General features: G+C 33.4%; 1 protein-coding gene across 1 annotated transcript in view; it reads right to left on the reverse strand.

The window, feature by feature from the left end:
* Positions 1 to 271: 271 nt before the first annotated feature.
* The window catches only part of LOC111087284, a 24,328-nt gene continuing 6,129 nt past the window's right edge, over positions 272 to 18,470 (reverse strand). The window contains exons 2-5 of the mRNA XM_022393404.1: positions 16,695 to 16,931; positions 14,982 to 15,065; positions 2,620 to 2,790; positions 272 to 430 (exon numbers count right to left, since the gene is read on the reverse strand). Coding sequence (XP_022249112.1) covers positions 272 to 430; positions 2,620 to 2,790; positions 14,982 to 15,065; positions 16,695 to 16,931 — 651 coding nt within the window. The remainder of the gene's footprint in view (positions 431 to 2,619; positions 2,791 to 14,981; positions 15,066 to 16,694; positions 16,932 to 18,470) is intronic.

The raw sequence follows: 18,470 nt of genomic DNA on the forward strand, positions 1-18,470 counted from the left end.
AGCAGACTTATAAAGTTAAAAATACCACAGATACTAACGGATAGTAAAATTAATAGAAATGATTATTGGTAGTGAAACTTTTCAGAGAGCAGAATTAACCTGGACACAAATGGGCAAAATAATAAATATGATTCAAGAACTTAAGTTTATCTGGAAATAATGATTCCTAATATAAAAAAAATAAATATTTCATTGTTTATCTAATTGGAATCTGTGATAAAAAATAAAATAAATAAAAATAACTGATCTATCATAAAACATAGAATGAAAATTAATCTAAAGCTGTCAAACTGAACAACACAGGACTGGCAAACAATACTGTTATAACATTAATTGGTGTAGTGGAATTGAACAAAATGTTGATTAAAGCTTGATAATTCTTCTTCAAAGTAAAAGAGATGGGCATTAGGCCGAGGAAAATGTTCTTCATCTAAGACATTATAAATAAGGAATGTGCTAAAATGTTGCCTTGCAGTTATTCAGTGTACAATGCATTGTTTAAAAAGTTCATAAATTGTTTGTCTGTAACTTTAATGGCTTATCTGTGAAGTATGTGATATATAACAGGAATCATGTACACATTTATCAAAAAGTTGGATGAAATTGGACATTCAAAATAAAAATTAATATAAATATCCCTACAACACACACCTTTTCCTTTTAATCAGTATTTTTATGTTTTAAGAAGCTTTTCTATAAGCTTAACATTCTCTAATTTAATATCTAAAGGGTGTCATTCATGTCTAAAACTGATTGTTGAATAAGATTGATTGACACTTTTGTTCTGTAAATAATAATAGATAGAAATATTTAAAAAAACAACTATTTACATATCAGTAACAACTACAAATAGATAAAATAACAGTAACACAAATCAGTAATGAATTAAGGTAATTTAATATAGTTTATCATGAATGCATTCAAATTACACAGACCAAAACTAAATTTATACCAGCTGCAGAAAAGCTGCAAAAGTATAAAACTGGAAGAATATAACAGCAAAAACCTGTGATAGCCTCTCAGTTTTCATCCACAGACTTTCGTTTTGGAAGTTATATTAATTGTTGTCAAATTATACATGAGGGTAAGTGTATTATAATAATAATAATATAGCAATATTTACATGTTGTCACTTATTGGTAGTTTGGTGCATTATTTGATTTAAAGTACACAGGTGGATAAGAAGGTTTATAAACATATTATTTTTATTAGTATTGTGAAGTTACTACCTTGGCTACAACCAACCATAGTTTGTTTGTTTGTTATGGATTTCGCGCAAAGCTACACAAGGGCTATCTGCGCTAGCTGTCCCTAATTTAGCAGTATAAGACTAGAGGGAAGGCAGCTAGTCATCACCACCCACCACCAACTCTTGGGCTACTCTTTTACCAACGAATAGTGGGATTGACCGTCACATTATAACGCCCCCACGGCTGAAAGAGCGAGCATGTTTGGTTGGACAGGGACCAACCATGGATGGATGGAGATAGGTAAGTTCGTTTGTAATGATGAGAGTTTAATAGCTCAGGCTTTAAACCATCCCCTTTCATTATTGTTCTTGAGTCACTTGTATAACAGTTTTCGCCTGAGGTTTAGTGAAAAAGGACGTCTCCAACACTTTTCAGGAGCTATTTCAACAGTTATTCTTCCCCAAGTTTAAACCTTTTGCAGCAATTCTCCAACTGCTACCTACTTTTGTTTTTAATTTTTTCTGCATTATTTGAATGCACACCTGATTGATTATATCAGAATGATGTACATACGGAAACGGATATGTCTACATCTAAACTATATCTCCGTGTACTGGCTTACACTACGTAGATCAGTACAGTTCTCACAGTTAATATATTTGGGGTTAGAATATTATTGAGGTAAATATAAGCATCTTGAAAATTAAAAGTTTTTAAATCTTTGAGTCACAGTTTCGCTACAATGACTCCCAAACTAAGAGGTGTGAAATGCAGGAAGGGTTAAATTAAAACAGTTCCACACAAGACAAATTATGATTTCACTTTAATTATTGGTGCATAATTTGTAATTATGCTAAAAATACATTCTGTATTTATTACACCTAGTATAAATTAGGAGGCTAACAATATAAATAAACAAGTTATCAAATTTTAATTATATTGTTTTACCAGCTACTAATTCAATCCATCAGCACTTTTCAAGACTATTGATTGAGTTTTGTTTGATTTTTCAATACATTTAAAATATAGTTCATTCCAGGATTCTTTTATTTTCTTTACTGAAATTACACATTTTGGTGAGGGAAAAGAAGCATTCACAATGAATAGTTCACTATAGTTTGCAAAATCAAGAACTGGTTTAGTAAATAGTGTTTTTAAAAGAAAAATACTAAAATAGAGAGAGAGAGAGAGAGAATGTGCTTGTGAATATCTAAAAAATACACAAAATAATTGTAATATTATATTTCTGTTTAAAAAAATTTAGTAAATTTACATTTGTTCACATGTTTATCAAGCATTAAAAAGGTGAAGCGTGATCAGGTTAGATAGATATGATGTTTACCTCTGCTAAATACTATTGATGGCACTAATATGCTGAAAATTATAAACAGAAAATAAAAATAGAGCACAACAAAACAAAAGCACTCACCGATGGATGAGAATATCCCCTATAAGGTAGTAATGGTGCTAAAGTTCTATTGTATGAAGCAGCGAGGTAGGGATTTAGAGAGCCTTGTGGCCGAAACAGAGAAGCACAAAACATCGGAGAAGATAGAGTTGGGCCTGGCCAACGTGGCTTGTTACTGCTGTATGATGAATGCTACAAAAGAAATAAATTAAAATATGCTTTTTAATTCCAACTCCCACGTAATTTGTTTTTCTCATACAAAATTTAACCACTATAACACTCTAATCTGATCATATACAAATTAAATATGCTTCAAATGTTAAGACAATCCGTAATCATTCAATAGACTGGAAATGAACAGCTTTAAAATCACAAGATTATTCTTCATTCAAGAAAAGTATCAACAGTTTATAGAAGTGTTAGTAAGATTTGTGACTTGTTAAAGGGGGTGAAACATGAGACCAACACATATCAAAAGGTGCTGTCCAAACACTTTTAATACCACAGTTTATTAGACAAAGGCAATTATTTCCTATGTAAAAAATTGAAAAATATCTATTATAAAAGGACAAAACAGTGTTACAAAAAAAAATACTGGTTATTTTCTGAAGAAGAATGAAAGTGACTGTCTTCTATAGGAGAATGAAACAAAAAATTACAGTGGCTATATGCTACAGGAGAGGAAAAAATACGTGTTTACTAAAGGATAATAAAACAATGATTACCTACTACCGAAGAATAAAAGTGATTATGTACTACAGAAGACCAAAATGGTGATTACCTACCACTGAAGAATCAAAGTGATTATGTAATACAGAAGATCAAAATGGTGATTACCTATTACCTTAGAGTAAAAGTGATTATGTAATACAGAAGATCAAAATGGTGATTACCTAATACCGAAGAGTAAAAGTGATTACGTACTACAGAAAATCAAAATGGTGATTACCTACCACTGAAGAATCAAAGTGATTATGTACTACAGAAGACCAAAATGGTGATTACCTACCACTGAAGAATCAAAGTGATTATGTACTACAGAAAACAAAATGGTGATTACCTACCACTGAAGAATCAAAGTGATTATGTACTACAGAAGACCAAAATGGTGATAACCTACCACCAAAGAATAAAATTGATTATGTACTACAGAAGACCAAAATGGTGATTACCTACCACTGAAGAAGAAAAGTGATTACGTAAAAGAGTAGTTATATCTACTACAGAAGAGTAAAAGAGTAGTTATAACTACTACAGAAGAGTAAAAGAGTAGTTATATCTACTACAGAAGAGTAAAAGAGTAGTTATATCTACTACAGAAGAGTAAAAGAGTAGTTATATCTACTACAGAAGAGTAAAAGAGTAGTTATAAACGCTGCAACACAAACAAGTAAAGTGATACTAGTTGGATAAGTCTGATAAAGATTTGCAATCCCTACTTTAGGTGGCACATTTATACTGCTTCATTTAGCTATACCATCACAATGCCAACCAAAGTAGGGATTGAATGAAATCTATCCAACTGGTATCACTTTACTTGTTTGTGTACTTTTTTATTGCAGCATTTATTTTGTGTTGGATACTTCTTATAACAATTCTACGAATAACCAACAATCCATACTTTTTGTTAAAATGTTAATTTTTTTTCTCTATACATATATATATTATATATATAAATAAGACAAAAATATAATGAATATCTATACAAATGCTTTTATAATATTTATGTACAGAATAATTTTAATTTTAAACAAGTATTGAAATGTTAAAAATGTTTTTTTTTGTATGAAACTCCACGTTTGTAGTTTATTTAGATATATAGTTTCAAAGGAAAGGTTGATAAATACACACATACACCACTTACAGCGCTGTTGTTATGATAAACAATCCCCACAGACTTTAAAATAACGATTTCGAAATTCTCGGTGAAATGTTAGGTAAGAGGGGAAGGAAACCAACATGTTCGTGTAACAGCTGCGTAATTAATACATAATTTCTTTCCTGCAACATTTGACGTAAATGAACCATAGTGTAGATTTTTTTTTTTTTTTTTACAACAAATAACGATTACTTTGCCATTCGAGCGAGTCGTGTGTGTTTGTGCAACCTCTACTATGTGCAGTTCGGTCGAAAGTTTTCCACCTGACACGTGCAAGACGATTAACACAAGCTGAAACAAGCTTTCGTTTTCTTCTTGTTTGTTCGATCGCTCTTAATGAAGACTTATGTTCTAAGACAATCAAATTTCAGGACAGGAAAAATATGGAATAAAATAGAAGACAAATATTAAGACAGTTTTTATCTTAACGTCACAACTGGACTCTTAAAACCAAATAAGTTGGAACACAGTATAGATTATACGATATTTCAAATTCTCTGGTATAAACGTAATTTTTCTGTGTTAATAAAATCGCAAAAAAAGGCTCCGTGTTTACTTTTAACGACGTGAAACAGTACATTTCTATAGAAAACACACACACATACATTGTATTTTGTTAGTGATCATTGTTTAGAGGCGAATCTTAAACGGATTCTTTTTTAGCTATATTTTTAGTGGCTCAGCGGTAAGCTTGAAGGCTTATAATGCTATAAATCGAGGTTAGATACCTGCGGTGGACACAGTGTATCTTAACAGCGACACAAATACACATATAGGTATTCATACAAACACAAAACTACAAAATAAATACACTATCGTTAACTGCAACAGCTGTTCAATAAATACATGATTTATTTCCTGTAGCCTTTAAAAAACGAATGTAAATTTATCACAGATAAAAACTGCTACTTTAACATTCACATATGTACTGTACATTTCATAGAAACCCTCTTAGTGTGTGAGTGAGTGTGTGTGTGTGTGTGTGTGTGTGTGTGTGAGATAAACTTGTCTAATTAAATTATTCTCAGAACGCATCAACCACACAGTACGTTTTGTTTTTATTGTACGACTCTGTGTTAATTAGTAAAATATAACAACTACCGTCAATTCATACGAGATTAATGTGATGTCCGTTTGAACAACATCCGGGGTTCGATTCCCCGCGGTGGACGTAACAGATAAGCCAATGTAGCTTTGCACTAAAACAAACACGTACACCCTTTCAAACGATGTAAAGATATAACTACTATCATCGATTAACACTAGGTTACTTTGACGACATTGTGGAATTTGAAAAAAATATAAACACTGTCGTATAATCACACTAATGGTTCTGTAGCTGGACCAAACCCGAACACCAAACCCAATATAAACACTGCCGTATAATCACACTTGCATATTCCTGTGGAAATTAGTAAACATATAATCACCACCGTACGTAAATTCTCACTAGGTTATTGTGGCGCCCCTTTGAAAATTACCAAAAATGTTACTATTACCGTTATAACAGAGCTTGGTCACTCTTAACCTCCATATGGAAATTAGTAAAATATAATCACTGCCATATGTACATTCACAACAGTTTACTGTGACGTTTCTGTACAGATTAATAAATATATAATCACTGCCATATGTACATTCACAACAGTTTACCGTGACGTTTCTGTACAGATTACTAAAAATATAATCACTACCATATGTACATTCACAACAGTTTACTGTGACGTTTCTGTACAGGTTAATAAAAATATAATCACTGCCATATGTACATTCACAACAGTTTACTGTGACGTTTCTGTACAGATTAATAAAAATATAATCACTGCCATATGTACATTCACAACAGTTTACTGTGACGTTTCTGTACAGATTAATAAAAATATAATCACTGCCATATGTACATTCACAACAGTTTACTGTGACGTTTCCGTACAGATTAATAAAAGTATTATCACCATACACACATTTACGTTCGCCTGTTTGTGAGTGGGAGGTGAGGAGTGCAATTGTGAATACAGGAATATATAAATTATATATGAAAAGACACTTTCTTAAAATAAGGAAGTTTTAAAAACTACCGTGCGAATATTACTACGATTAAGTAATGCAGTACAACAACTGACATGGGAAAATGACGTGTACATTATATACACAAATAGGTCAGAGTGGGGAGCTGCGACAGCGTGCAGGCTACAAAAGGATTTGTTTGTTTTAGAGCAAAGCCACATTGGGCCATCTGCTGTTTTCACCGCGGTGAATCGTACCCCTGATTTTAGCGTTATAAATCCGTAAACTTATCGCTGTCCCACCAGGGGAACGCTGCAAAAACGAACAAGTAGAGGTGTTGATTCTACGCCGAAAAGTAAACAGAAAGACAGACTACACAACCGAAACTTGCTGTTGCTGTTTGTAGTTAAGCAGAAAGCTATCTGTGCTCTGACCACCACGGGTATCGAAACCCAGTTTTTAGCATTATAAGTCCGCAGACGTACCACTGTGCCACTGGGGGGCTATTAAAAGGTAGTTTGTTGTTGTTGTTGTTTGTTATTAAGCACAAAACTACACAACGGGCTATCTGTGCTCTGCCCGGTTTCTAGCAGTGTAAGTCTGCAGACATGCCACTGGGGGGCGGGGGGAGCGACCGAACATTTGTGTAGTTCATTCTCTTTCTTGTTACTTTGAACGTGGAATTAATTAATTAATACACCCATGTTTTTTTGTATTCGAACACAGATTTGTATAAAACAGGCAAAAGTCTTCTCATTTCAGACATAAGAAATCCAATGTTGTTGGTTGTTTTGTTTGTTGTTGTTGTTTTGTGTTTGTATGTTTGTTTTGGGGGGTAGTGGCTGTTCCAAAGCACTTCATCTTGCTGTTTATAAATTATGAAAACATGTCTGAGTGTTTTGGGCTCGGCATGGCCAGATAGTTAGAGCGCTTGACTCGCAATCTAAGGGTCGCGGGTTCGAATCCCCGTCCCACCAAACATGCTCGCTTTTTCAGCCGTGGGAGCGTTATTGCGTGACGGTCAATCGTACTATCTGTTAGCAAATGCGTAGCCCGAACAGTTGGTGTTGGGTGGTGAGGACTAACTTCCTTCCCTCTAGTCTTTCGCTGCTAAATTAGGGACGGCTAGCGCAGATAGCGAAATTCGAAACAAACCAAAACTGATTGCTTCGCCTTATTTTATAAGTGTCTCTGATCAGTTATCCCGTCCTTGAACCTACTTAATTAATATTTCACCCCCACCCACCACACTTACCTTATTAAACATCCAACGAATTTATTGTTTTATCTTTGTACGTTTGCTATATTTGCCGCTAGCTAAAGAAGAGATTTGATTCATTCAATACAAAATGACTGTTTACACATCAGAAGTACATTTAAAAATTCAGTTTCATTAAAAGCATTGAAAAACTCAGGCAGCAATACCCTCTCTCTTAGGGGAGGCGCAAAGAGGCATTAGATACGGTAAACCGGATGCCAAAATTAAAATATTTATAAACCATGATACGGGAATGTAGCCCACAGTTATGGTTACATTTCATGCAATAAAACAGTGCGACTAGTAAGTGGATGGTCGAGATATCACGAGATTTTTTTCCTTTACACATTCAGCATGTTGCTTTCAAGTTTTGGACATTACTGTGCATTTCCTAGCTTGTCAAATACACGAGTGATATCGCTAAATGATGGGGATGATGAATAAACTAGTGGTTCTGTAGCTGGACCAAACCCGAACACCAAACCCAAAACTAAAGTACCACAAGAAATATTTAAAATTTATTTTCACTTAAAAGAGTTGTTAATAATGAGGTACAATCACGTGAAGACATTTTAATAAAATTACAAGGAATTCAGAAACTAAACACCTAAGGCATGTTGATAGAATCACCGAGTTCTTCAAGTGATAAAGTGACTTGCTTGAAAAGTGTGTCACTGTTCCAACAAAAGTCTTGAATTCTTCTTTAGAGGCATCTTATTTGACTGAAGCCAGACAATTTAGGAGACATTAGTTTTCCCTGTTGTTATAAAAATGTACGAGATCATGCATGGAGAGAAGTATGGTGAAACCCTTAAGTCTATCCCTTTATCAAGTTTTCTGACCTCAGTGAATTATTGGAAGAAAATTAGTTAAATCGTGGTCTCACTCGTAACATCGTTTCTTTCCATCTCGAAAAACTGCAGATCAATTTCAAGAAACAGCGGAAGAACACGTTGGATCCGGAATTTATTTAATGACAGAATAACGTCTCATATGCCAATGGCAGCTCAGAAGCTCATAGAACTACCCACTCATAAAACTCTTCGAACAGAATTCAAGTCAATACTTCTTGAGAACTTCTGGGTGCTAGTTCGTAAAGAATACCCTGAGCTGTCAAGAAAAGGTATGGACGTGTTTTTTACCTTTCATATCAACATACCCGTGCAAGTCAGCGTTTTCTGCAATCAAAACAAAACAGCGATCTCGTCTGCAGGTAAAGGCATATCTACGAGTTGCTGTGTCAACAATTTAGCCAAGGATGGATCTAATCTTAATCCATGCTCAAGTCCATCCTACCCATTGAATTGGTGAGTAAACTGAGTTTGCCTTACGCTATGCACCACTATAAGACTTGTTTTATTTTTACATGAGGTGCGGGTAGGGTGGGGGACTCCATAAAAATAATTTACTTAATATTCACACCGTCTTAAACTGGCTTTCCTGTGTAAATTATTAAATGTTATCCCACCGAGTTTTATTGGTTTTCTCAGGCATAAATTTACATTACTCTCAATGCACCCCCCCCCTCAGTGGTAAGCCTGAGGACTTATCACGCTAAAAATATGGTTTCGATACCCACAGCAGGCTCAAAATTGATAGCCCATTTTGTAGCTTTACACTTATCAACAAACAAGCACACAATTCTCTTAATACATTAGTAGGAACACAGAAAGTAGCTCGCAAAATATAATTTTTGTTAAAACGTCTTAGAGAATCAAAATGTTCAACTCTCAGAAACAGGAAATAAAGATTTACACAATGCTTATTTCAGGAAAGTACTTACGTGTTTTAACGAACGACTGCTTGAGTATCCTTCAAAACGTATGCGCTAAGACGTTGGTGAAGGATACTCAACATCAGTTGAAAACTTGTATCGATTTTAGTACGATACCCACGAATATTAACAACAACAAAAATTCTTTGATGAGAGAGAAAGAGTAAGGACAAGAGCTGCACAGATGCTGCGGGTCAGTTTTTGTTACCAGCATATGGTTAAAAGAGGGAAGCTGACGGCAATGTTCAGTATAATCCTAAAGAAACTTAATGACAGTTTCAAAACACGTGGCACAGTGAGAGTGTGAATGTACATGTATTAACTGTTGTAATATACAAATGTATTGAGTTTCATACTCTTAACACAAAGCGAACAAAATCTTTAGCCTGTATTGTCCAACAATTAAATGAAACGCCTTCAAAACTTCCTTGCAATCCTTTCTATAGAATTATATACAGCTTATAAAAAATGAGTAGATTATAAATACTTTAGAATTTTATCCTGACACAGTATTTCAACTTATTTTATACCTTTTGTTTTCTATAGAGGTCCAAATTTTTTATCCAATTTGTCCACCTATTTTGTGTATAAGTCAGACGGGAACTTACTGATTTAATTCCTATATCTTTATCAAAATGAAAACAAAGTAAAAATGTCTTTAAAACATATACATCTCGGGACCACAGCAACCAATAGTTTTGTTTTTTTTAACTGGGGTGGGGGAGTAATCGATACAATAAGACTTACCTCATTTTTCTGAGTTTTCTTGCATGTATACGATGTGTTTGTACGAAAAGCCATATTTATTGGGTACGGTGATACTTACGTTAAGATTTAATTTTTAGAAATAACGAAACCACGTTTTTCAATAACAAAAAAAAAAAAACAAACTCAAACGCTCGTTATATTGTACGATATTATTCAGCAAACTTTGCAACAACTGTGTTTGACTTCCTGTTGTTATGCTGCGTATTCAGTCAGCATTAATTAAAAACCCTAAACTCAAGACAACCGAGTCGCACGAGATCAACTAACAAATGAAACTCGTTTCCCAATACGGTCTTTATGAACAATGTTATATCACCCTTCAATGTGTCTCATTACCGTAACTGTCGCATTACTTGCGTTCAAGAGTTCAGCTTCACAATACTGCACCGTAATGTATTTGGTTAACACCTACGGCTATCCTACACGCAGTGAAGCTTACTTGCAGGGGAATTGAGCAGTTGTCACAAAATAATGATGGAAACATGATGTTCGTTTCAAAAATAAATAACAACAATAATCAGAACATTAGATAAATAATAACGAATGAAAACTAATTAAACCGGAAAGCAACGAGAATAAATATAACAAACTACTTTAAACATAGTTTCTTCTACCTCAGACAGCGCCCCCACACAGCATGGGTGGAAATGTGCCAACTTTGATTCTATGTTATGCGAAAATATATTATTAATGTTACGTGGAAGACAATAATATAAGTGTTGATTTTTTAGTCTTATTTTCTTTAAATTTTAAGAAATATACGTAATATACACGCATACTTAAATAAAAAAAGATCCCGTTTCACAAACAAATTCTGAGGCACAACATTTAATAAGTGCCCAAAACTTAAATCCACTTATATTCGCATAGCATCGGGTTGAATTTGGTAGTATTTGAGAAATATTGACACAGAAGCTCCACAACCGGCTTACTTTTTCGGATACATCACACAGCAACTGTAACCCTAAAACAGCTAGTTTAACTTACACTGCACCTATTAGTTACAGTAAATGCAGGAATTTTACAATTAACTTTCGTTTTATTCATTCGAGTTTTAAATGCAAGAAAACATTTTATTGGAACACTCACGTAAAACTGTCAAAAGTATATAAATAATAACCACGTAAATATGACGTTTAAAATAAAATTAAGGTACATATACAATAACTTTATTTTTTATAGAAAACCAGTTGATTTTGTTTGTTTGTTTGTAATTAAGCACAAAGCTACACAATGGGTATCGAAACCCGGATTCTAGCGTTCTAAGTCCGCAGACATTCCGCTGTGCCACTGGGGGGGGGGGGCAAACCAGTTGATTTTGTTTGTTTGTTTGTAATTAAGCACAAAGCTACACAATGGGCTATCTGTGCTCTGCCCAACACAGGTATCGAAACCCGGATTCTAGCATTGTAAGTCCGCAGACATACCGCTGTGCCACTGGGGGGGGCAAACCAGTTGATGTTCAAAATTCCAAAAGAATTTCCCAACGTACTTTTTAGTACTATATGTATATATGGTCACTATTAAAAAAACAGGTGGGAAAAATTAAACAGGAGAGAACATTAGGCAGGAAAAGGAAGAAAAAAAATAGTAAAAGTGAAAACCAGAAAGCAATGAATATATATATATGTGATATTGTTCTTTCAACACAGTTTCTTCTATCTCAACACCAACAGTAACTCCCTGTATGTCTGCCACAAGACACAATAATAATTTTACATCCCATTAAGCAGATGCCATACATGTGGAAGTTGGGATCATATTTGGATAAGAAAATTCTAAAGCTCTTGCCCAATCCTAGATTGCACTGCATGGACTGTTATTGCTCCCTGTAGCATGTCCAATAAGATTCACACCAGGAGATCTTGCTGGCCAATCCATCTTTTCGATCCTTACTTGATCCATACTTGCCGTAGTGGGAATGGTCACAGTTCAGAGTGAAGTTTGGCCTGACTGCATCAGCTTAAGATTTCACTATCAAATGGAGAATCTCATCTTGGAATCTTAACTGCAAAGAGGGTGCTATTCTAGATGACATGCAAGTCTGTCCTTACTGTATACTGATTACAGTCCAAACTGTGACAAATCATCCTCCATATCTATATACTGACCTTTCTGAAGGGTTGTGAATCTCATGTGCTTCCAACCGTGTTGTCTCCTCAACTTACCACTGGTTTGGTACTGATATCATATATTGCTCTACGTTCGCTATGGAACCTAGGACATCCTTTAATTTCATGTTCTCAATTATCAAATGTGTCTCAAAGTCTTGTCTCCCCCTGATTAATGGAGTGTCACTGTGTCTTATGACAAACCATATACGGTACTTACTGATCATATGCCAACAAACAGGGAGTGACTTTTTACAAAAAATTCATGACTTTGAATTTTCACAAACATTTTTAGTGAGAAGGCACTTTCTACTGCTACAAACTTGTTTCACAAAGCTACACAATGGGCTATTTGCAACTCCTAACTTTGTACTGATAAACTACAGTGAAGACAGCTAGTCAACAACACTTATCAACTTTCTGACTGGACTGTGGATTTGACCATCACTCTTGTTGTGCACCATGGTACCAAAGTGTAGAATGTGTTTCTGTAGCAAGGTGATGTGAACAATGAACCCTTAGATCCACAGCTCATGCACACTAACCACCAGACCAAGCCTGGTCCCTAATTTGAATACTAAACCACAAAACTTTAGCAGAATTTATAATTGATCTTTCCATATACATACACACACACACACTGCAAATTCGAAAGTATGGTTCACACTAGGCCACACCCAGCCTCGTAATCAGTCTTATAGATGACTATACGAACCTTCATTATTTTGCATCATTTTCCATGGGTTAAATTGTTTATTATAACACAATTAGTCAATCATGAAATGGCACAGTATGAAACTCCCCCTTTGATGGAAATCTTGATCCTCAACAAAAGTTGAATATTATGATACACGCTCTGTTAGGAATTAAAAATTAAATTTTTGGGATACTCCAAACAAAAATCCAACTCGTGTAAAATGACTGTCACTTTTATAATGCGTCCACAGGTAAAAGTGCGAGCCAAGACTTGGATTACCTGATCTAAATCCAGCCGCACTAACTAATAGGCAACATCTGGCTCATCAAGTTACTGATTGGATTTCTAAGTAATTGGTAAACAAGGCGATTTATTCTTAAGTTGAAATAAAAATGGTAAACCTGCATAATATAAAAATTGACAAAAATGAAAACTATGTAGGTTTACCATGAAGTACAGGACAATCAAAAAACTTGGTATAGCTTGATTACCACAACCTTACTTTAGTGTTCTTAAAAGGTAATTTGTTTTTATCAAACATGTAACTAAACATAATAATGTAGCTATAATTGACTATTCCCATCAATCCAAACTTTACATAGAATTTGGGCATTCTTTCTATATACCTGCTACAAGAGGGCAGTTACAAACAGTTGCAAAAAGCATGTATCATCTTCCATATTAGCTATCGCTTAATGTTAATCAAGTTATTATACTTTTTTTCATACAATTTTACTGCTTTACCATATCTGTTTTCTTGGAATAAAAAATAATATTGTCTTATTTCAAGTGATGATCAGACTTGTACTCAATATTTTTGGTTATAAAAAACACATGTTCTTGAAACATTCTACAAATAATCTCTCGTATTATACAAAAAACAAAACAGATTAGTATACAAAGTACCTCAAAATAACTCCTTATATGAAATAAGCTTAAGGAAGAGATAAAAAAAAATCTTTATCAGAAGTTTTACTTCACTTGTAATACTGTCCTATTTAAATCCACACATTTTTATCTACAGTTTGTTGAAAGCTTTTTTTTTTTGCTAGTCCTAGTGCCCATGTCGATCCTTGTTTTTTTTGTTTGTTTTTTTCCAATGTTAAACATATCTTTATGAACTGATTGTATGAATATTTTGTGTTGGAAAGGGCATTTACATACCCCTTTTCAAAAGCTGTAAATTTTCTGTGGCCAAACAATGTCAAAATGTAATTCTGGTACATTCTGTTTAATCACGACCTTGTATCAACTGTGGTTAATATAAAGTACTCAAACATCTGTACAAGATAATGATCTTCCACAGCTGTGGTAAGGAAAGTGCAGTCTTGTAACGAGTTACAATCCACTGACACAAAGGTCAGTGGCAAAAGGCATTCACATGCTGCTAGCAATAGTATGCTACATAATCAAAAAGGATCTTTGCCAGGAAAAGCAAAACAAGTCATGTATATGCAAGTTGCTTTCACAACGTATCTGTTCAACTGTTGCATACCTCAGGCAGTTGTACAATAAAGTGAGTATTCATGCTATTCCATATGAAGATATACCAGTCAAGTCACCTGATGCAGCATCTATGGATTTCTGTGCCATCAGACTGTTGAAATGGTGATGGGAAACCACTGCCCTCAAACACTAAATGGCTTATGGAAAGCAAGCAGTGTACTTTGGACATGAAAGCTTTATGACCGAGTAATTTGCAATAAAATGCAGGATTATTGTCAAAATAACTTACATAACACTGGAATATACAAGAGTAAACAGAGTTAAACATTCAGGGAGATTAATATTCATTTCTTTTTATTCTGGCAGTCACTTTTGCAACAGTATTGATTTATTCAAAATATAATACCACTAAAGATTGTACAAAGAGAAATGTTATAACTTACATTTCTAGGATTGTTGATTGTTGGTTTACAAGCATTGACAGTTCTAGTATTTTGTGTCCTCTCGTTATTTTCATTTGTGTTAACCTACAGTCACAAAAAAATAACAAAAGTTATCGGATTCATTGTCTTTCAATACATTTACAAATGTTAAAATAATAGCTATTATGTATACAAATCATGCTACTTTAACCTTGTAAGTAAAACAAGTTAAATATTACAAAATATATAACTATTTCAACATCTATCTATACATACATGCATCATAGATAGCAATTTGTATGCTAGTTACTGAGAAAGTGCTTCTCTATAAATTTAATAAGTGGGAGAGTAGTAAGTCTTTGGATTTACAATGCTAAAATCAGGGGATTGATTCATATTGGTGGACATAGCAGATAGCCTGATGTGGCTTTGCTATAACAAAACACACACACTCTTTCTGTCAGTTATTTTGTTCTTATATATTTTAGGTGGGACTGAGAGAAAGAAATAGCATACAATTGCATGTACAAAAAATATATAAAATGTAGGTAAATCTCTTTTCTTAACCATTATATACCTTGTCACAAAAATTTAGATTAATTTATAAATAATTTAACACTATTTTCTTCTGTAAGAACTACATTAAACACTATTTTTGTCAATGATATGCAATTATATTAACACAGGCAGTGCACTGTGTTAGGTTTATTTTGAATTTAAAGTTATAAAAAATCAAATAAGAAATACATTCAATACTACAGTTAACTGGAAGCATCAAATATTTTGAGATGTAAAAGTGCATTAACAAAAGAAGTTTAGTTAATGATTTAAACAACAAAAAAGTATTTTATGATAGTCAATAATTGTTATTTTCAAATGTGAAATCTATTTAACTTCCTGAATGGCTTTAAAAAACAATAGTGAATACTACTACTACTATTAAGTTAAATACAGATAGAAAATACTGATACTGTAACTTGTGAATATCCTAAATGTTTTAATGTGTCCGAAACTTTGTTTCTAAATTTATGATTTATCACTGACTGAAATCTACATAACAAGTTATCTTAAAATGTATTTAAAATACTTAAGTGAGACTTAAATATTTCTTTTTATTTAAGCGCAGAGGAACTAGAAAGTGGTTGAAATAATTATTGACTGGGAAATAAACTGGTAAAATTAGGCCATTTTGATAGTGGAATAAAAGTCCAAAAATGAGAACTTAAGATATACTTGGAGTAATAAATAGAAGATTTGGTAACCCTTTTACATTAAGTAAAACAAACTTTTGCTGGATAGTCATATGGAAAAGACTACATTAAAAATGAGCTGGTTGGTTTGGTGCAATGTTTGGGAAGTTGAAGAGGTGACCTCCAAAGGGTAAAGAGTATTAATTATTATGGTATAATATAATGGTTTACAATGATAAAGCATAATCTATATACTCCAAGTCTGCATGACATTACTTGCAGTAATAGTTTTCTATGTTCTTTCTTGTTCTTACAAACTTAATAATTTGAAATGATTGTTTTACATCCAAAATTTCTACTTTTATCAAATAACAGAACAAAAATATAAAACTTTTCTTTTAATTTTCCACACTTTTAGAAACTTCAAAACAAGCAGAATGCAATTTTCCTAATATCATCTTAACTAAGAAAGGTTCTTTAAATCATGTCATTCATACCAATAAATCATTATGTGGTTTAAATACTGATATATACAATAACTAACCTTTGTAGCCACATATTTATGGTCTTTACTATCATCTGTGTTATCTTCTTTCTGCTTTGCACTTTCTGTTCTAGTTAAAATAGGTTGACTGTCATCATTTATTGCCTTCTGAGAAACTGATTGGAGGGTATCCTCAGAAGAAATTGTGTCTCCTCCATCCCTAACCATGTCCTTGTGGTATGCACTTTTATCAACTGCATTTATTTGGAGTTCTGTGACCATTTCTTTCTGTTCGTCCTAAAAAATAAAGGTAAAAATATATTACATGTTTTATGTGTTCTGATCCCAGTAAAACTAGCAAATGCTTTTAAAAAAAAGGTGGCAAAGTCCAAAACAATTTACGAAATGTTGGCTTTTAATTTGCAAAAAAAAAAAAACAGTTCATCAAGTCTGGAAAAATTAACAAGTATTAGATCAGCATATTTGTTCTTGTTCTATGCACTATTAATCACACGCATGTATACATATACCAGTTTCACTTGCTATATTTCCCATCTATACATCTCCACATAACGCGCTTCTATAAAATTTGGATTCGGATACAACTCTTAGTGTTTAGACCTCACTTTTACAAACGGAGAAGCTTTAAACGGAGGCAGTTTCTTGGTTTGGTCATATCCCAAAAAAAAGTCGTTAAAGAAAAAAACACAAAAGATATATATATTTCCGAGATCGTTTGATTACTTTTAAATAACAAAGTAGCAAAATAGAAAGCCAATGTAAAATTAGTTTAATGCGTATTTACGAATATAAGATAAATAAACTGCACCAGCGTATATTATATAGATGTCTTCAAAATATAAACCTCTACCTCATTAACGTGAACTGACATATCTTTGCACCATACACAATATTATGAATTCATAAAACATAAACATGTTTTCTTGGAACTATTTCCTTACAGTAGCTGAAAAAAAAATACTATCCTTCATTTGAAAAATTAAATTATGTCTAAGCTCATTTTGTATACTTCTAAATGATTTGACAAATGCGATCATTAAATGTATAAAGGAGATTCTTAATTAAGAAATGTTAAACTTCGAACTTAATCCTTATAATTACGATGTTGTTCTATCAAATTCTTATGGAATTGGTTGGGCGTGTCTTGTTATAGCAATTGGATACGAATATTCAATCCGAAGTGCACGTGTATTAACAAATAGCATCCAGAGGCGGTATACTGATGTTTTGGGTTTTGTTTTGTCATTCATGCCTGGCAAAGTAATAGAAAACTTCACATACATACTAACCTCCTATAATAAAATACGTTGGATTTGTCAAACAAGTCATATTTTTGCTATTTATAAATCAGAACGATGACTCCGAAATTTCATTATCCAATTCACATGCAAATATTAAAGAGTTTATGAAACAGACTCATAACAGTATCAAACTCGTGAATGATTTGCTATAGATTTTGAAGACATTCTTAACGCACTTGACTTTCTCATCTGGTGGCGCTATTTGTTAGGAATATCTACAACATACGCTACGATAAACAGAAAGTAATAAATATTTTCTGACCAAAATCATATTAGAGTGAAAAACGTAACTCCCATCACTTTAACTGTAATTAGCTTGTTCGTTTGATTTAAATGGACCTAAAAAAAAAGCTATTTCTAATACAATATTTTTCCCGAAAGGGGGCCAAAGGCCGTCTGGTGGGGGTCGCCTGTTTTAACCATTCACACCACTACACAATAGTGTTATTTCGATGACGAGGAACCCACTTTGAGACTAATAATGGCTGGAGACGGCTTGAATGGGTAATGAAAA

The sequence above is a fragment of the Limulus polyphemus genome, unplaced genomic scaffold (genome assembly GCF_000517525.1).
Source record: "Limulus polyphemus unplaced genomic scaffold, Limulus_polyphemus-2.1.2 Scaffold1961, whole genome shotgun sequence".
Taxonomy (NCBI): Eukaryota; Metazoa; Arthropoda; class Merostomata; order Xiphosura; family Limulidae; genus Limulus; species Limulus polyphemus.